Source organism: Alosa sapidissima, chromosome 22, assembly GCF_018492685.1.
Source record: "Alosa sapidissima isolate fAloSap1 chromosome 22, fAloSap1.pri, whole genome shotgun sequence".
Taxonomy (NCBI): domain Eukaryota; kingdom Metazoa; phylum Chordata; class Actinopteri; order Clupeiformes; family Clupeidae; genus Alosa; species Alosa sapidissima.
Genome location: NC_055978.1, coordinates 12198145 through 12219908, shown reverse-complemented (window position 1 = coordinate 12219908; position 21764 = coordinate 12198145). Strand labels below are relative to the sequence as shown.

General features: G+C 42.3%; 1 protein-coding gene and 1 long non-coding RNA gene across 2 annotated transcripts in view; both read right to left on the bottom strand.

Annotated features, from left to right (window-relative positions):
- The window catches only part of LOC121697882 (deleted in malignant brain tumors 1 protein-like), a 136930-nt gene that overhangs the window by 51611 nt on the left and 63555 nt on the right, over positions 1-21764 (bottom strand). Inside the window, 7 exon segments of the mRNA XM_042079670.1 lie at positions 2234-2540; positions 2542-2786; positions 2788-2865; positions 3084-3392; positions 3481-3780; positions 4184-4492; positions 4582-4890. Coding sequence (XP_041935604.1) covers positions 2234-2540; positions 2542-2786; positions 2788-2865; positions 3084-3392; positions 3481-3780; positions 4184-4492; positions 4582-4890 — 1857 coding nt within the window.
- Positions 5705-7084, bottom strand: LOC121697000. The gene is made up of 2 exons (XR_006026366.1): positions 6404-7084; positions 5705-5818 (listed from the first exon to the last, which is right to left on the bottom strand). It is a non-coding gene; the product is annotated as an uncharacterized LOC121697000 (long non-coding RNA).

Sequence of the window (21764 nt, the reverse complement as noted above, 5' to 3'; positions counted from 1 at the left end):
CCAATTTATTGACTGTTATTCTACTGTTTGAGTTTAGAGATGTACTGTTTTACAGCAACAGGAATGCCGACTCCACAACTGTTGCACTTCCCAGCCAGTTGGCGTAATAGATTGACCACTATGAATCAGTGACAATAATTCAAAGACAAACAATCCAAAATGGATGACTTATTTATAAATTTAAGCTAGGTAGCATTTCATCACAGATGAATAATTTTGTATACACCTGAAACTGGTGTGTGCACAACCTCTATCAATGTAAAAAAATAAAAGTAAAAATAAAAAATCAGGTCATCACATTAATACCATCCAATCAGTAAAGCCAATTAGAAGCCAATTATTATGACATTATCAATCATTTCTTATTTAAAATGTGCAAAATTGATAATGTTTTTGTTTGAGGTATCTTGTCAAGTTACCATAGCACTGAAATATTTCACAGGTCAGAGAACATAGACAAATTTAAAGTCTAGAAAAATCAGTTCAGCAAAGAAAAATAAACTCTCTACTGAAGCAGAGGAGCTTGACCATGAAAGGGTATCACAGACAGACAGAGACAGAGATTTTGTGCTTCATAGATAGTTAGATAGATGTCATCACAGTGTTTCACAGAAAGTATTTTACAGTATTTTGAAAATACAAAAATACACAACATTGAAGTATTTTGATACAAAATACGAAGGCATTTTCATTATCTCAATAAAATACAAATTACAAAATAGTATTTTGTATTTGAAATACGTATTTTAAATACATGTATTAGAAATACTGCCCATCCCTGATCAGACTTAATAGGACAAGTTCATGGAAAACGAATGCTTATAAAGAATGTGATTCGATCCCACAGAGCCGGTAGGATACAGTACGTAAGTAAGTTGATCTCTTTAGTTATCCAAATGAAGTTTCTTAAGGCTAGCGAGGTACAGAGACTGGCTACTAGCTAGTAACTCAGACCATTAATTCAAAGCTAGAGCTGGCTGCTTTTTTCACAAACCTGAGCTGATGGAAGTATCAGGGGTTGGGGGAGATGATGTCTCACTCTCAACCCCTACTTGCGCTGACTGTTTTTCCCCCCTAAAAAACATTCTTGTATCCATATTAACTAACTATACGCTGCAATAGTAGGCTATTAATATTAATTAATATTAATAGAACACTGATTTGCAACAAATTATTCTGACTCCATAAGGAACGCCAGGTCAGCATTAGTAACAATGTTGCAGTTGTGGCTGCTGGCCGTGGCGTTCGATTGGAACCTCATAAAAATCTCTGGGAAGATTTTCATCATTATTTTTTGAGGGATCCGAGGCTATTCCCAAGACATCCATGGCTATAGCCTGGAATGCCCAGGTCTAATGACGCCACTGGTATAGGCTACACAGTGCCGCCACTCCCACTGCGCGCATCACACACTATGCATAGGGCTCCAAGGAACAGAAGAGATACCAAAATGTAGCCAATAAAAATGAGTAGCTCTACTGCAAACTGCTCTTCACTCATCCTCGAGAACGTTTACGATGTCAAAATGCACAAACACCATCTTACACACACACACACACCCTATACACTGGCACATACACATGTATAGCACACACAGATGCAGACACATATTCAGAACCCAAATATCCACATTTTTTGTAGGGCACAGCTCCCTGACCTGATACTACCAGGTACTAATAATTACACCAATGACTAAATGTGAATGGTATCCCACTATGAAGACACACAGAATCACTCGTGAAACTAACTTTCACCCCCACAGTATTGACTGTAAGGACACATTCACCCAAAGTACTGTCTACTTGTGTGCTGTCTCAACACACAGATCCATTTCAAGACCACGCCTGATCACACACGTGTTATATCTGAAAACAGCCTCTAAATCCACTTTATCTACTTTGTAAATAAACATCACCTAAATATCACTAAAGTGTACAGAATCTATTTTATTACAATTCAAACACAGACACACAAACATGTCCACACACACACACACACACACACGTAAATATAAAAACCTGAAGAAGCTAAATGTATTTTTTGCAGATATGAACTGAGCGGCAGTCATATTTTGTACCGCTATGCGGTACGTCCAGTTATATTTCATTGCATTTCATTCACACTGCAAGTCATGTAGTACCATCTCAATATGATAATAATGCAGTTGATCTTTGTAAATTTAATGATTTAATAATGAATTAGTTAACGACATTTCAAATTAGTGGTTACTTACCTGAACAGATTACTCCAGCATCTTCATCATGTCCACATCTATGTGTATCCCACCCCTTGTGGCGACAGTTCATCAGTGTGGACTCTGATCCCTCACAGCTCACGTCATTCATCTGGATTCTCCCTGATCCCGCTCCAAAGTGAGCCCTACCCAGAGCCTGTACAGCATCACCACAGTCCAGCTCTCTACACACCACTGCAGCATCAGGCATACCCCACTTATCATCACACACGGTGCCCCACTTTCCTGCCTGATACACCTCCACTCTCCCAGAGCATCGACTGCCTCCGTTCACCAACCTCACTACATCTGTGGGATTGAGAAGACCATTTACCATTACAGACCAATCCAACATCGTGCTTGTGAGAGCAGTTGTGTGAGGGTGTAGATGTTGAGCAGAGTTGAATCTGAGTCTCGTTGCCTCCACACTGGATCTCCTCTGACCACACCTGGCCCTCTCCCTCTCCAAATGCATCTGCTCCCAGCACCTCTACAGGAGCCCCACAGCCCAGCTGTCGACACACAACCTCTGCATCCTGCTGGTCAAATGTGGTACTGCATACAGTGTGTGGTCTCCTTATGAAGCAGCTCCACTCTGCCAGAGCAGTGAGAACGGCCCACCAGTTGGACTCCTGTAATTAACCATTTATTGGTATGAGTACATTTATAATACTAATGTGTAGCTAAGAATACCATGCATATTTACATTTGTTCTGTATGTGTGTTTTTATTTAAATTACCCTATCACTTCGCACACTTGCATATTTTTTAAATGTTGTAATATTATGATAATGTGACGTGTAATAAGGCATTTGATTTACTAAACTATCATTGCTTTCAGTTAGCCCACCTGAGCAGATGACTCCTGCATCCTGATGATGACTACAGCTTTCTGCACCCCATTTTTGTGCGCTGCAGTCCTTCACTGTTGACTCAGACCTCACACACTCCACATCACTCATCCAAATTTCTCCAGAACCCTGTCCAAACTGAGCACCTTTGAGAGCTTCTACAGCCTCTCCACAGCCCAGCTCTCTACACACCACTGCAGCATCACGCAGGTCCCATCTGTTATCACACACTGTGCCCCACTGTCCTCTGTGTAGAACTTCAACTCTTCCAGAACAGCGACTGCTGCCATTCACCAACCTCACAGCAGCTAGAGGGATTTTAGATGATAATGTATTGAGGATTCTTAAATATGGAATCTGTTATATGAATCAAATAATAATATATTTTATTTGTACCTCTGCAGATCAGTCCTATATCATTTTCATGTGAGCAGTTCAGTTTCAGAGAAGATGTTGGGCAGAGTTGAATCTGAGTCTCGTTGCCTCCACACTGGATTTCCTCTGACCACACCTGGCCCTCTCCCTTTCCAAATGCAGCTGCTCCCAGCACCTCTACAGGAGCCCCACAGTCCAGCTGTCGACACACAACCTCTGCATCCTGCTGGTCAAATGTGGTACTGCATACAGTGTGTTTGGTCTCCTTATGAAGCAGCTCCACTCTCCCAGAGCAGTAAGAATGGCCCACCAGTTGGACTCCTGCAATTGCCCATTATTTATTAATGTATTCATTTGGCTCACACTTTTATCCAAAGCAACTTACACATGTCAATTGTTACAGGGGCTAGTCTCCTCAGAGCAACCCGGGGTTAAGTGCCTTGCTCAAGGGCACAGCTGTGACAGAAGGGAGTTGAACCCACAACTTTTCTGGCTACGGCTCTTTAGCCATTATACCGCCCCATTTATTGGTATGAGTACATTTATGATAGTAATGTGTAGCTATAAATAGCATGCATATTTAAATTTCATATGACTAGGTTTATTCAAATTAGCCTAGTACTTCGCAAAATGGCATATTTGTAATATGTTGTAATATTATGATAATGTGACGTGTAATAAGGCATATGATTTACTAAACTATCATTGTTTTCAGTTTGCCCACCTGAGCAGATGACTCCTGCATCCTGATGATGACCACAGTTTTCTGCACCCCATCTTTGTGACTTGCAGTCCTTCACTGTTGACTCAGACCCCACACACTCCACATCACTCATCCAAATTCCTCCTGAGCCCTGTCCAAACTGAGCACCTTTGAGAGCTTCTACAGCCTCTCCACAGCCCAGCTCTCTACACACCACTGCAGCATCAAGCAGGTCCCATCTGTTATCACACACTGTGCCCCACTGTCCTCGGTGTAGAACTTCAACTCTTCCAGAACAGCGACTGCTGCCATTCATCAACCTCACAGCAGCTAGGATGGGAATAAAGAGATGATGATATATTGGGACAGTGCTAAAATATGCCAGATTTGTTACCATGAAGCCAATATTTTATTTGTACCTCTGCAGATCAGCCCAATATTGTTCTCATGTGAGCAGTTGTTGTTCATAGGGGATGTGGGGCAGAGTTGAATCTGAGTCTCGTTGCCTCCACACTGGACCTCCTCTGACCACACATGGCCCTCTCCCTCTCCAAATGCAGCTGCTCCCAGCACCTCTACAGGAACCCCACAGTCCAGTTGTCGACACACAACCTCTGCATCCTGCCAGTCAAAGGCAGCATCGCACATTGAGGCCCATTTCCTTTTGTAAAACACCTCTACTCTCCCGGAGCAGGAGTTGGATCCATTAGATAGCCTGGGTACTCGGGCTGAAGTTCAAAGAAAGCCAATAATACAAGCTTCATCACCATGTATTAAACACAAACAATACATCAGACATACAGTAAATATGAACATGGGGAGAGTGTAGCTGCCTGGTAGCTCTACTGCAGTAACTTGAGCTAGGTAGAACCCATTGTTTTTTTTTCCCTACCGACACTACTTGGTGACCTTGAAAAACAGATATCTATGTGAAAATTCTCCTTTAAAGGTGCTCTAAGCGATACCACACGTTTTTTTAAGCTAAAACATTTCATGTCACTTACTGCAAACATCACCGAACCAACCGCTAGCTGTCTGTGTCCTGAATACACTGATAAAACACGATCTCAGTGGACAGCCCAGGCTCCAAAAACAGCAACAAAAACAACCTGACCAAACCTAGCCCAGTAAAACATAACGAACTGTTCCAGCAAATCACAAAAGAGATGCGCGTTTCAATTGAACGGGATGGAGGGGGAGGAAGTACACTCTAAAAACATTGGGTTAAAAACAACCACAATATTACAATAATATGTTATATTAGCCCCGAAAATTGGGTTGTTCGGTCAACCCAATGGGTTGGGTTGATGGTCTAACCCAAACATTGGGTTATCGTAACAAAACTGTTTCTGGGTTATGCTGACCTAATTTATGGGTTATTCTAAGTATCTTATTTTTAATAATAATAATTTATTATTATTTAAAAATTATTAATTTAATAATAATAATAATAATAATAATAATAATAATAATAATAATAATTTAATTATTTGTAATATTAAAATCCATCCAATGGGCAACAATAGCCATGCAATGAAATAAAACAGTTCGACATTTATTTATTTGGCAGTTTATTTTTTGAACAGATAGCTAGAAAAAGCTTGTGATACTTCCATGAAGGCAGGCAGATTCCACCGTCCGTTTTGGGGATCACCCCTGTGAATCAAAGGGGGAAAAAAAGAGTGCATTAATCACTGTTATTTACAGAACTTTATATCAAGATTTTCATGAACCATTATCATTAAATGATGTTGACAAACATTAAAAATCCACCAGGAGTGAAGAGTGAAGAGACTAACATTCCTTCAACAGTGTTGGCTAATATTAGCTGACAAACGTTAGCTGCAACCATAGTCTAGCTTCTAGGCTACAACCACCACGAAGCATATTTAATTAGCATTGATGCTAGCTATATGGTCTGCTAATGTTGACCAGCTTGGTATGCTCATTTTAGTTCGTTGTAAAAGTTTGTTTTGTTTCTGTCAGCAGTTCATACCCAGTGAACAAAGAACTATGTTTTTATGAGTCTGTCTTTGTGTATATTTAACATGAACAGTAATTGTAAGTTAATGTTAGCTAACGTTAGTTAGCATGAATGACACAATTGTTAACCTGTTTGAGGCTGAACGAAATTGGCAGGCAGAATATCCATTCATATCATGAAGGGTAGCTTCTACATCTCTGGGTGGACTTTTAAAATCCGTCTGGATAAAACATTTTAAAAAAGTTAAAGATACATACCTTACGAAATCGCCTGATTTCCATTGCATGCTGACAGCTGGTGGACTGGACGGTTGGAAGAATAACAATGTTTTTTCGAACTCTCAAATAACTATGCAGCTGTGTTAAAGTCACCCAGGTGCTGGGTAGTGTACTCCACGTCAGGTGGGAGAGAGGAGGGGCGCTGTCCTAAACTATCAACCCAACAAGCTGGGTTACAGAAAATAACCCAAACAACCCCACAAAATGCCCTGACAGCCTTGAAGTGAAGTGAAATTTTCCAGCATCGCTTAGAGCACCTTTATGTCCAGGACTGTTTACATATCTAGTCTTTAAAACATAGCCTAGAGCATATGAGCCATTTTGACTAACATTAGTGAGACATTTCACGCACTTTACACCTAAAAAGCCATCTGTGTTCAGCTGGAATAGTAGTGGTGAAGGTAGAGAAGGTACAGACTCATGTACAAACTAGATGTACCGCAAAGCGGTACAAAATATGGCCCATGTACAAACACAATTATACAAGAGTCATACTTGTCGATACTTGCAAGATGAATCTATGGTAAAGAGACATAATTATGAATGTTATTGGGCCTGACAATCAAATCTTATCATACAAGCTTAATGAACTTATATGATTTCAGGCAGTCCAGGTGAAAACTACAATAGTTCAAACAGTAGAACAGAAAATCAAGGGTAAAGAAAGAAACGCTTGCAAACTTGATTTGAAAAGTAGGCAACGATGGCCAAATCTGCAGTACTAGGTACAAATAATATTAAAAAAATATATAAACAAATATTTATTTGACCTTTATTTAACCTTCAGCCTCTTTTGCAAGGGAGCCCTGACATGACAATTTAGGAAAATGCATAATCATTATAAAGTGGTAAATGCGTACATGCTGCATACATCTCAACATGCTTTGCACCTGTTACAAGTATGTAGTTGAACACATGGGGATTAGCTGGGGGTCTTAGATTTGTCCATATATTCAGGGAGCATAAGATGTGTTGGGACTACACTCAATGTAGGAAATTACTCTATGCCAGTGTTTCTCAAAGTATGGTCCGGGGACCACTGGTGGTCCGCAAGCTATCCCAAGTTGTCCGCGAGCAGACGTGGTAAAATATAATATAGATGAGTTGTTTGCAATATTGAACCAACTTGTATGTAAATCCAAATAGTTCTGCAACACTGCCTATGTAAACTATGCCAATTGATCATGAATAAATCATGAATCCTCTGACAAAAAGCAAGGTGCAAAGACAATAAGCAAGGTGGTTCAATGAGTAGGCCTACTATTTTTTTGTTTAGCTAGGTGGTCCGTGAGGTTTTTTTATTTATTGGTTAAGTGGTCCTTGTTCTGAAAAAGTTTGAGAAACACTGCTCTATGCTCTGCCTGAGAACATGAGATTCATGGTAAAGCATCATCTCCCAAATGGTGATTGTAACCCAGGTTTACAAACTAACCTATAAGAGCCTGAAGATAAAATAACAGTAAACATCAAAACATTGTTTAGTTTATTGATTCATATTTCATTGAAACCAAGAGAGAAATGACAAAACCAGAAAATATGCATTGAAGATTATTAAATTAAGAAGTGAATAAAAATAAACTTTATAGCTTTAAAATAGTATAGCTCTACAGGATGTAGTGAGAGAAAAAAGGAAATCGAAACTTAACTAAGAATTCGTCAGTCAGCCCAGAGAAGAAAGAGAGCGAAGAAGACGGAGGGAAAAAGAAGCGCTGAGAAACGATAGAGTGAGAACATTAAAAGAAACCTAATACGACTAAACTACTTTTTTCACACCGGCGGCCCACTTTGACCTGGAATAGTCCAAAGCAGTCGACCCCCGTTGACCAGAAGGGAGGCTTGAACAGGCAAAGAGGGGCAGTTGGTAAGTCTGCCATTTTTGGAATGTCTGGCTTGGCTTTCCATTTGCGGCACTCCTGTCAGGTGTTCTGGTGCCGCTTTATGGCACTCCGGCCACTCAGCACCCAGTACTTCCGCCGTATCTCGCCATGAACTCGCTCTGGTCCAGGGTGCAGGAGCTGCTCATCATAGCTCTTAATAAGGAGTCTGGAAAGGGGATGATCACCATCAAGGACAATCGGATGCAGGACATCAGGCTCCAACTCAGCCCGGCGCAGTCTTCCGCCTACCCGGATCACGTTCAATACAGGGTCCAGCTCAGGGGAGAGCAAGAGGAGTTGGTAAGTCTCTATCTTTGAGTAGAGCTTTAAGCTCTTCTGAGCCTGAGCTCTCTGGATCAGCAGTGTTTCCGCTGCAAGGTGGGAAGCAGCAGTAGCCGCCCCATCAGAGGCAATCCTGGATGCCGCTGCGATCAGATCTTCTAACCTGCTGTATTGTAAAACATCAGGCAGCAGAGAGGCAGGTGTCTGGTGGGCCAGGTAACAGGCAACAGACTTCCTTAGCTCATCTGTCTCACTCTGGGGCAGTGGAATGGATAATGGAGGGAAGACCGGCCACTGAGTTTCAGGTTTCCGTAAGAACGATGGTCCCTCACTCCATCTTTGATGTTGTGCTAGCTCTTGCAGTGTCTATCCTCTCGTAATGTCATCCGCAGGATTGCTCTGGCTATCCACATACCTCCAGCTGTTCACATCAGTGAGGTCCTGTATCTCAGCGATGCGTGTCCCTACAAAGACCTTATACCTTCCCTCGTATCCAGGCCGACAGATGTTGAAGAGTGTATGTTCTCGTGGTCCCATCCTTCAGATAGCCTTGAGAGCATAGCAGTGCTTGACAAATCCATCATGATATGAAGGGGGCAATTTACCCAGAAGCTTGTCTACATGTGAGCCACACTTTAGTTCACTGCCATTCTTCCCCTCTACTGACTCTAACAGCCCAATAAGAGAACTGACAGCGAGAGCAATTCTTGAAAGGCAGCATTATCGCCCATCTTGATAAGCGGGGTGTTCAAAATGCTGCCGATCTCATTCTGGACTAGCTGGCGAGGTTGTCCGTATCTAGTTCTCAGAGCAGCCAGGGCGGATGTATAGGGGTCTCTGGCGTACATATGCGACTTAGCTAGTCTATAGGCACTCGGGAGCTTTAAATGGTCAAGAAGGATTTGGAACTTAAAATGTTCTGAAAGGTGGGTATGTATGCCCACCAGATTGCCTAAAGCTATATCCAGCAGAACAAAGTTGCTTTCTCTGCCACTGTCAATGTAAGGCAACTTTGGTTTTGGAATGCCATATGCCGATGCAACTAACAGCTCCATCAGGTCAGTTCCTTTTTCGGGTAATGGTGATGGCCCGACATTGTTTGGAGACGCTGGGCATGCGGGAGGTGCTGGAGATGGCTTCCGCGGCCCTGAAGGTGGATCTTCCCCTCCAGCAGAGGGCACTGGAGCTTGTGGAACTGGCTCCTCACCATCAGAAGTCGCGCGGCTCAATGGAGATTCGGGACATGGCTCATGACCCCCGGGGGACTTTGGATACATTGCAGTGAACTGGCCCTTCATCACGGGATGTTAGACGTACCGGCGGCTCCATCAATGGCTCCCCACAGCTGGAAGACGCCAGAGGCACGGGAGGCACATACGATCCTTCATCCCGTCGTGGGTATCTCGCCTTCGCTTCAGTCTGTGTAAGCTGACGGAAAGGTGATTGAGTAAGCGTTGGGCTCTGATCTTGCTCTGTTGTGCCAATGGAGATGATATGGAAATGACGAGATAGAGAAGGGTGGAGATCCTCTGCAGAGGGAAATGAGCTGAGATGTAGGGCAGGGCCTGGTCTCAGTTGCGGGGTTCTTGTGGGAGAGGGTAAAGTTAGTGGAGAGTGCAGCCGGGGTGGCAGTGTTCTCTGGTTTGATCCAAGTCTCAGTCAGAGCAAGGAGTTCCAACGAAAGGTGGTTGGCATAGCCAGCTATGAAGTCTGTTTTATTGACTGCAGATTGGCAGTTCCATAAGCCCATGGAGAAGGAGGTTTCTGTAGGTGAGGACCATTTAAGTTGCTGGAGGTTAAGCAGATTTCTGCTCCTTTTGGCATGATGCCGTTTTCTGCGATGGCCGGTGATAACAGATATGGTGGAATGGCACATGTTTTGCCTCTGTCGGCGCCTGTGCTCGGTGAACTTGCACAGGTAAACTTTGCTCGTCTTGACCGCGTCCGTCTTACACGAGGACGGCTGAAACAACGAGGACGGCTGAAACGAGGGCTGGCGCTTATGCTGACGCTTCAGCAACAGCCTCTATCGTTATGCTGACAGGAATCGCATGCAGCTGTCCTCGTGTATCACTAATGATGAATCAGCGTAGACCGCCCTCTGTCGTTAGCACAGCTTAGATTGTTCAAAAGGGTGTTAATTACTCTCAACTGAAAGTCCGCTCTCTCACACCGACCGAAACTCGCAGTTTCAAGTAGCCTCCTCCCTCAGCTGTTCCCAAACGCCCAGAGTCCAATTCTAATGAATTGGAGAGGATTGGCCAATAGTAGCCTGTGTGTTCTTCCTTTCTCTCTCCCAACGCACTGCAGTGTACTGGGGCTGGACTGTCCGGCTGGATCCACACGACCTCAGGTGAAGCCTTCAGCAAGCTAACATGTGGCATGGTAAGGCCTGCAGTACCATAGGCAGAAGCTCTAGGAACTGTCGCAAAGCCTTGCAGGATCACACGATCACCGGATTGAAGAGGAACAGCTCGACCTCCACTCCCTAAGGGGCTCATGAAGCTCTGTCCACTCGCTCTTGTGAAGAGGGGGGAATCAAGTTAATGGCTAAAGTAGCACGGGGGTGCGGCTGGAGCTTATGGGGACAGTGTCGCATCTGGTCGCTGGAGACCACCTTTTTCGTCTGGCCTATCTGCCTCCAACCCATTACCGGACATCAAGGACACAGACAGAATTTAGCCAAGGTCACCACAAAGGGTGTATTTATTAAGTTGTTGTCTTTTTGTCTTTTGTCTTCTTGGCTGGTTATGTGGGTGTGCGTGTATGTGTGGTTTGGAAGATGCACACAGGATTAATCACAGGCTATCAGGAGATTGGAGATGCGAGTTCAGTCAGGTCACACCCGGATGCAAACAGGAGCACCGCTTGACCAGGTAAGTTATATCCCCTGCCTAATAATTAGTGACAGGCGTGTCTGTGCAACACGTGAGGGAGTCGCAGCTGCAGGCAATTCGGGCCAATCATGGGGAATGGAGCGAGCAAGTGAGGCTTTTGTACAGTGATGTCTTGGGAGCATGGATCACAAGGGCAGAGTTCATAAATGGCATTGTTTTTCACGGTATCCTTGGCTTTCTGGACCATCTCTTGATAGAGTGAACGTTCTAGGGTGACTTTCACGAGGTGATCCTCCTGTTTTCTGCAGCGACTGGATTGGCTGGATTTCTGGATTTCTCTGCCTCAGTCAGGTTAGCGGTCTTGAAAATGGTGAAGTTGTTCTTTTGGCATTGCCAACACAAGTCAGTCATTGGCTTTGTACGCACAATGTAGGGCACAAGAGTCTTCCACAGGCGTCCCAAGACTCACCACACGATGTTCTGTTAAAACAAAGGAGGGAAAGGCTTGCTTAATTTCTGTATCAATGTACTGTTTTCAACATCTCAGTTTTTTTAATGCTGTTGTAATCAGTAAAAGTAAATCTACTTATTATGTTCTTTCAGCATAGGCTTATTTGCAGCGTAGGCTTATTTACATCATTTCAGCACACAAATGCTCAGTAATAAGCAAGGATGTAGTGGTAGCTAAATGCAAGTAAACACAGTTTATCCACATCTTAATAGAGTGTATGTACCAAATGCAACTATTAACATTGCCAAATCCCACTGCATTATCCTGATTTAAGATTGAACCCACTATGGCCTGGAAACCCTCAGACTATGATAAAGAGTAAATTTAAAAGTATACAGGCCTTACAGGATTAATATCACAGCAATAAGCTTCCATCATCAAACATGTTCTGCATGTCTTTTTAAACATCTGATTCTGCATAGCCTACTACATTTACCCACCTCTTATTTTACCACTACGACATTGGATAAGTCACCTACCTCTTTCATTAGCACAGAAAACTGTCTCCTTGGTGTGATGAGATGGTAGCAACTTCACATCGAAACGTTTATTCCCGGGAACGCCACCAGGGAGAACCAATGCGTGAAGCTCTGCGAAGTTCACGATGAACGAAACAACACTGCAGATGTCGTCATGTGTGAGCAGTCTCTGATCTCTTCTCTGGCGACCTCCAGACTTTATAACTTGTGGGGTCAAGCCGTTTTCCTTGCAGTGTTTCAGTAGAGCTGTCAGTTTATTCTGGCTGATACTGAAATTAAACGGGAACATCACGTAAGCTATACTGTCAGTAAAATCAAGAACATACTTCTGATCAGTCGCATAAGGCCATCCTTAAAAATATTTTCGTTTGCCGTAACCCGACCGACCCTGTCAATTTAGAACCGACCCAAATATTTTTTTTTTTCCCCTTTTAGTCCGACCGACTTGCCGGTTGTAAACTTGCGTTAATACCGACCAATTTTTACTCTAAACAACCAATACAAATGCAATAAAATAATAGTTCTTTTAGTAGGCCCAAGTATTGTGAATATAAATTGCCTACATGCAAACGTGGCTCACTTAAAAAAAAACCTGTGGCGTCATCTCTACACCATTGGTTTTACGCATGTCACTTCGTTTCATTCACACAAACTGATAACGCTGTTACTAAGTTCTGGAAGAACTGTGGCCAGATCTTTTCTCATCCCTTCTCCCCCTAGTCTAGCGGTGACCGTGTCGGAGTATTGAAATTGGTTGTGGTCTATTCAGCATTTCTCAAAATATGGGTCCGCAACATGGAGACTGCTGAGTCGTGGAGTGAAATTAGGCCCGGTGCTTCATCTGATAATTTGCTGCGCAGTTGATCAAGAAACCGCGGATCGACGAAAAAAGAAAACAAACGTTTCTGCTATCGATGTCATTAAACATGGAGCCCTACAATTAAGTGGTGGTATGAGCATTCATTCAATGCGCGTCTGCGCGAGAGAAACTGAAACTAATCGATAACGTTGGTATCAAAGCTCCGCTTCAACCTGTTGGAAGGCTATTTATTTATTTAACGAAACTTAATAGAACGACGTTGTTTTTTGTAACTTCCTTAGAAACAGAGCAGAGACTGTATAATACACTGTATAGCATTGAGTATTGTATAGTCAAATTTCAATATAACGTGGTCAAGAGCTACTGTAGCCTTCTTTCTGGGTACATGTAGATGAGCCCTATGACCCAAAAGTCTGCCATGACCGGGCCTCAGGTCAAAGAAGTTTGAGAAAGGCTGGTCTATATAACCTGCATCAGAATGAGGTTTGCAATGGTGCGCCTGAAGGCACGGGTTGAAGACCCAGTCAGTTACGTCACGATATGCACATTTGTGTAAATTCATTCCTAGGTAATCAACATGACCAAAATTGAACTTTTTTTTTTACTTTGAATCTTGAAAAAAAAAAATATTGACCTACCTACCGACCCATTTTTTATTTTTTTTGGCTGTTACTGCAAACAAAAATATTTTTAAGGATGGCCTAAGTGTAATGGTTGTAAAGCTAGACCTACTTACCAATGTTAGAATGTTTCACGGCAAATTCTTTTTCCATCCAAGTAATATTCTGACCTTTGATGTTGACGTTCCTGTTGGATTTTCTTCGTCGAACAAGTGAATTTATCATTCTGGAAGTGACAGCTGATCTTCCCCAGAAGAATTAGGTCTTTTTTGTATTCAGAAAGAGATGCCATGGATCGAAGGTCGAAAACGTCTTCCTCGAAAGATTTAAAACACTCTTGCCCATTGTTTATGTAACGGGCAAAACTGCCCATTAGGGAACATTAACAATTTAGCATTTACTGTTCTTACTCTATTCAGGGGGCAGGCTATAGCTATGTGGCCGTGTCAGTATTGTGTGAATGTGCACCTACCTTATAAATTCCCACCCTTCCACTCAAACCAAACAGGCTAGGATATTAACTGGTTAAGTAACGCATTTATTTACACTTCACCCTCTAGTTGAATGAAAAATGAAAATAGAAAGTAATAAACAAAACAACAACAAAACAAATACATTTGTAGCCTACTAATAATCACAAAAGAAAAAAGAGGCCTTCAGTGTGCCTCCAAATACCTTATCACAGTAGCTTATAAGCTCAGTATTAACCTGTAATTATTTACCCTGCTAATAATTAGGCTACTCACACCGGTGGAGTGCTAGAGAATAAGTTTCAAAATCACCATTCAAAGTGTCCCGGGACAATAACCTTCTCAATATTCAAAATAACTTTATATTGTTACCTTAACCTTACATTTTAAGTGCATGACAAAAACATGACCAACAGCTTAAGGCTGCATTTGAAACAGGCTACTAAAATGTTGAAACTTAAAACCAGCCTGTAAACTCAGCCCTTCCTTTTAAGCACAGAAAACTCTTAACAAGCAAAAGGAGACCACCGTAATGCATATGACCGAGAAGGTTAGTTTCCCAGCCTATATTCCGTAGTGTAGTTGCAACGCAGTTTCAAACAAGTTTGTGTAGAAAAGTTATTTTCTACACAAAATAGACTATTATCTATAGTCTATAGATATAAACTATCTATCTATAGTCTATAGACTAAACTATATTATCTATATAATATAGATTATTCCGTAGCGTTGGGAAAGCACATTAACGTTTCAGTTCAGAGGTGTTTTGAACGACAACAGCAACGTCCGTCTCACTTAATATGAATCTCAGTGAGGGATTATTCCGTCGCGTTGGAAAAGCACATTAACGTTTCAGTTCAGAGGTGTAGGCCTATTCCTCATGCCCAGTGCTATGGTGGATGAAGTCAGGTGGCAGGGAACAATACTCACGAAGGGAGGCGGGAGAGGGAGAGGAGGGGAAAAGCATCCAAACTTGCCAGATTGATTCACTTAGACACTCCAGCGCCGTCTGCTCGTTCAGACTCGCCAGCCGTAGCCTACTGTATCCACGTTCGTGGTGCACCCCAGGCAGTAACACAACTACACAGGTTCAGTGTGCTGCAAACACTTCTTCGGACACAAAACAAAACTTCACTATCAGCTGCCACACTTCACCGGCTTCCACCGCTTACCGCCATGTTGATCGCTCTCAGTTTCACTCTCCGAAGTCCCGCCCCTCCCTCTGTATCTGTGTCCTTTCATTGGTCAGTTCTGTGACTCGTCACATTTAGTTTACAACCTTTGCAAGAAAAAGTACAAATTTGTGTGATCTCATCTTCTCGGTTGTCATTCACCGTACCCACACCATACCCACTGCTTCACAGGTGGACATAACCCTCTCCACCTCGCCTATGTCGTTGACAGGCTGCTCACTTGACAAGTCCTCAATATTGTTGTCGTCGTCGCCAGTATGGGTAGCAGGCTCCAAAGTCGGTCGTGAGTCAAAGTCACTGTCTTCATCGCTGTCAGTGTCATCAGATGGCACATCACTACATCCAAAGTAGTCATTCACCAGCTTTATCCACTCTTGCTGGCCAGCAGCAGAGCGCAAATTGGAGGCGTCAACGGAGTTTAATGCTTTAGCTATTTCACTTTCTTTAGATGACAACATTACCCTAAACATCAAACACATAGTATGGCATACTACACTATAAAAATGACGACAATGTTGAATGCAAAGTATTAAGTGAAACAAACTTTTTGAGAAGATATTTTGGAGAAATTGTTGCTAGCATTAGACTGCAGCACTGCTAATCTGACAGGATGGTAGGTGGACCAATCGCGTCACACAAGGCTGTAAACAGGGCTTCCTTTTGGCAACTGAGGAGGCTCTGTGAACATTTTGATAGGTTTAATAAGACCAAGGACTGACGTTTTCACACCATATTTGGATAACTGAGATCATGACGTTTCAGGGGATACCAAAAAATATACTTATACTTACTTAAAACATAGGGAAATCCTTCTGAAAAATCCTCGGTTGAAACGAGCTGGCTGGTAAAACAGCGTTATTGGAGACATTCTTTGTAAGATTAAGGGTTGCAAGTCAACTTAAACAGCCATTTAAGTACATTTCCGCAATTACTGTGATGAAACTTTGGGAGATTTATTTTGAAGACCTTCTCTTTCACGTAAGGTAAAAAAAAAAAAAAGATATATACATTTTGAAATGTTCATCACTGTAAGCGGCCATACAGTGGGCATTACTTTGAAATTGCCACTTCAGTTTTAGCATTTCAGCATTACGCGGCATGAAGCTGTGTGAAACTTTAGTACCACTTTCAGCCACTGTGCGTCACTCTGTCATCATGCATAATTAAACATTACCTCAATTTAGGCTACTTGGGTATGGCTTAAGGCTTGGCTGCACAGTGGTAACGAAAATTTAAATCTGCTTTTGATAGCCTACCGGTGCCGCTCCACAAAACGAAAAAATATCTTAATTTGATGTCTACGTTATTGTCAGTGTTGGGGGTAACGCAAAGTACGCAAATCAAAACACTGTCTTGTTCCATTTCTTGTTCCAATTCCATATGCACACATGTGCATAAACAGATATTCACACACATACATTCACAGTAATCATACGTATGCCACATACACACACAGTAGATGTACGCATGCATGCACATGCACACACACAGGCACATCCACATGCACGCACACACAAACACACACACACACACACACACACACACACACACACACACACACACACACACACACACACACACACACAGTGGGCAGTGCTTCGACTTGGCCAGCTTCACTCGCAGTCCGCGCGTGGGATCACGCGACTTTAATTTGTATTTTCCCAGTGTGACGCTGCAACAACCCAAACAACCGGTAGATGGCTCAAGTGAGCAGGGTGTCTTGTAAAAAGAAATGGAGCCTGGAAAACCCTATACACACACTTCACTACAAACTTTAGCAGACTGGTTTAGAAATAATTTAATAGCCAGAAATATGCCTGCCCTGCCCTAATAAAGAAATATTTGGTTAACTGCGAGTGAATCCCGTTTGCAGCCATAGAAGAAACGCAGGACAAATTAAACATTCTGGTTTTCTCCGAGTGCAACGATGATAGACAGACATCATTTGGACAAAATATAGAGCATATTAACCTCCGTTGCTCAGCCAAATGCCTTCCTGTTACGTCCTGTTATCACAGAGTTACAGGCGATAAACGATTTTTGATGGTCACAAGTTTACTTCATTAGCGGTTTATTTTTTTGATTATTAAAGAGTGTTTTTCATTTAAAGGTTTGACTTCGTGCTTATTCAGTAGAGCATTTAGTGCTCTTCCCAATCCCAGACGTTCACATTGCATGTTTGTTTGTAATGGATGCAACCGCGAGATACGCTTGTCATAGGCGCCGATACCGTGGATGCTCCGTCTCTCGGGCACCCACTGAAAACATCGAGCACCCACGTGTGACAGCTTACAGTCCCGGCTAAATTTACATTCATTTAAAATCAAACATCGCAGTTTATGTTAAATTCAGCATCTCATATAATGTGATTGGATATGTTGCTGTCAATTCCCTACTTCATATACTAACCACCAATGAGAGCGTCTCTCGTATGAAAATTCCTGACACTTCCCACCTGAAGAATTAACGCAAGGCTTTGTCGGGTCTTCAGCCCCCAATGTTTAAAATGTATATAGCCCTGAATATCATTTTAAAAGTAGTCTGACAAAGCTTATTGTTTTGTGACACAGCTAAACACTGGTACCTCATAGAACGTCTATAACAGCCTAGGTGGTCGCAACTCACAAAAGTAAGCAGATAGAAAGAACTCACGCAAATCTAGCCTACAACACGCAGACAGCTTTATGCGCAGGGGAGAGAGCGCGCACACTGTGCTTTATGATTGTTGCCTTCTGATGGTATCTTGCTAATTCACTGAACTGCATTAGGTGACACAAATGGTATTGCCTTTATCTTATAACTCCTTGTCTGAGCGACAACCAGGCCTATGGTTTTTAAAAGTCAGATGTTCCCTGACAAAGACATTCGAAAATTAAGAATGTTTATTGACTTGAAAAATACACTAATTTTTGCAAAATCCCTTCATTCAACCCTTGAAGACATTGCGGTCTGGTGCGCTATGTAGATCGTTTCTCGTACCATTTAATTTCTCAGAATTTAGGTCTACTAGGCCTACAATAACATCATCACCAAATACATCTTTTATTTTTAGTTGATCAACCACAAAGAGTAGCATAGGCCTACTGTGCACAGTGCACTGATGACTGTAGCAGCCCAACGTAACCAGTTGTTGTAGATGAGAGGCAACCCCTTGTTTCAGATAGCCTGGACAACATGTTACCTGGGTGTTGCCTACATTATTAATTAATGGTAGCCTACAATAGTTAATTGATTCGCGTAACATATTAGTTGGCTCAAAGAGTAGGGAATCAGGATGGAGAGAGTCACGCGTGTGTTGCTTTTGCGGGATCGAATCCAGTTTAATGCTAGTTTTCAAAACATATATGTTTTACATGTCTTTTGTCCGAGTGGCTGTAATGTAGCCGAGCGCTAATGGCGTATGAAAAGCGACTTCAAACCGCCTAAAACAACTTGTTTGTGAATGTCTGACAACTGCTGCAGCGCATGCACGCGCAAGGAAACCAGTAGGTGGAGAAACCAGAAGGCACACAACACCGGAACGATTTTAAGGCTATTTCGCATAGGCTACTCAATGGTGCTATTTCACACGCATTATAGCGACCCCCACTCACCGGGGTTAGTGGAAGGTGTTAATAGACGATTGGCGTAGCCTACAATGGACTAGGGCCGTCAAAATTGCTCAAAAATGACGTTCGAATATCCCCTCTAAAATAAACACATGTATTCGAATATATTGGAATATCTAGGCTATATTATTTGCGCATTATGTCAGTGATGCGCATCATGTCATCTGTTTTTAACTTTTTGTATGGTTATTGCTTGACAGGGGGGGATCCCATGCAGCTTTCAGCCATAAGGCATTTCCTAATTCACCTGACACTGATATTCAAAATGTTGAAACTATTTCGGCATAGCCTATAAGCAGTTTAATTAAATGTAATGTTAGTTGTAAACAAACGGGCTACTTGGTGAGGTTTGGCCTCACAGATGCGCTCGTGCCTTAAATGGCAATACAAATCTTCACGATAGGCCTATTAACTGACCGCCCGATTCACGTTGGCTGGGGGGCAGGGGGGGCCATCAGACATTTGTTCCCAAGGGTCTATGAATTGTTAACCCGGCCCTGCCCCCAACGAACGCAACTTTCCACCTCTGAGATAGCTGAAAAGAAGTCTAGAGGACTCCTAACTCACTAGACCTACTTACTGTAGGCTGCGCAAACCACAAGCCTGCATTCGAAGAATTTTATATAAATCCTGCGCTAACAGTAATCCTCCTACCCCGCTACCACAGCTGTGGATAGTGTGGCATGCTCACGCTTTATGTCTCCTTCTTGCAAACTAGGCCTATAGCCCAACCATTTACGTCTTCAAAAAATAACAATTTGCCAGATATGCCTTCATAAATTTGGGCTTCATTCAGCATTTTGTTCTTCCACTGGAAATGATTCTTCTACATTTGCTGCCTGCTGCATCCTTTCTGTTTGTATTGTTTAGAAAATGTTTGACGTCTTGAGTTAATGCATAAAACATTGTTTGCTGGTAACCAGCCACAAATAGCCTACAGATTCTTGTGTGCGTCCTCTCAAATGTGCCCGTTCTATAGGCTATCCAAGTGCATAATTCTGCGGCATAAAGCAGATGTATTTGTGTATTGTACAGAAAAATACAAATAACCTGTCAAGCAGTCAATTGACTACATTGCAGTCAATAAGTAGTGCAAATTATGAAACCAAAACGTGGGTCATAGTTGTCTAAGCCTCTGCTCTGAGGCCAAACCCATGAACAAAGATGCATTGATATCTGCAATAGTTTTTTTTTTTTTGGCGAAACAAGCTCACAGCCGAACAAGTCATACTGAAGGGAGAGGCAACTGGCATGTGATCTCCCCACGGGCCAATGGATGTATAAGTTTTCTCCTGTGCCTACGATATTTAATCCAGTGTTTTGTCAAGTTGCAAAATGCTATTCGTTTTAACGAATTTTTATGATCGTATGAAGTACTTTTTGTATAGGGTACTATCTTAATTGCTTTATACTCAATACTTGACCAATGGCTATTGCATCTGTCTATTGAAAGTGAGAATGTGGCATGTGAGGCTTCATAAAATAAAATAAACAGATTGCTAATGGCCTACAAGCTGATCTGGGGGGCGTTTCCCATACAACTACGGAGGTTAGCTTTTTACTAACAGGATGCATCGTTCAACTAACCAACATGTAAGTTACGACTGTTTCCCAAAACTGTCGTACTTACATAGTACTGTAAGTTTGGACCATGATAGTCCAGACTACTGAAGTTTGGAAACTAAGGTGGTTAATGACGTTTAGTAGCACGTGAACGGGCACCTGCACATACTTCTGTGGCGCATTGCGTTAAGGCCGGCAGATGACAGCCGCCGTTGCACAGCAGTTACCAGTCCCCTGTCCAAGAGTTTGAATCTGGGTTAAGACGTTGACAACAATTTTGACATCGTTTATCTTTTGTCTTTTATCTTAAGTTTATCTTTTGTGCAGATCATATTATCAAAATCAGAATCAGCCTTCTTGGCTTGGTTTGCGTAAACTAACAATGCTTGGAATGAGCTTCAACACACACTCAACTTGGTCTCCTTACCCTCCTTAAATGTCTTTAAAAGTATTTTAAAGCTGGCTTACACTGAGCAGTGACACTGCTTCTAGTGTTCTATTTTATTCTAATATATTTTAGCTCTCCTTAGGGCTGTATTTTGGGCACCAGCGCATGGCGTAAAGTTCATTTTCCACCCGCGCAAAGTTTAATTCGGTATTTTGAACGTTTATTTTTTTAAACATTGCGCCCAGGGGTGTGGCAATTAACAACCTGGGGAGGGGCCTGGCGCGTTGTCTAAAAATCGCTATCGTATACCACCTAAACCTGGTCAGAAGTCAATGGCGAGTTGTTCATATCCTTCTATCATTCATGAACGCACACCAGCGCACGTCCATGCAAAGCATTACAAATTGCACGATTACAATGGGAAACATAATTAAAAAAAAGATATTACGAAATACTGTACATCTCATGATGAGTAGTTATTCACCATCATTTGCAAATTGGTAATGACAGTTAAAAGTGATTAGGGGAGAGGTGAGAGACATGTATGGTGCACAGCTGAAGACGCACCGTCACGAGATATAAGCAACTCCTCTGCAGGATAAATGTTGTTTTATTCAGTCATTTGAGCAATAGGGTAAGTGTTGCTTTTTCCAGCCTATGTTTTCGGTGGTAACCCATTGTCAGTCAATAGT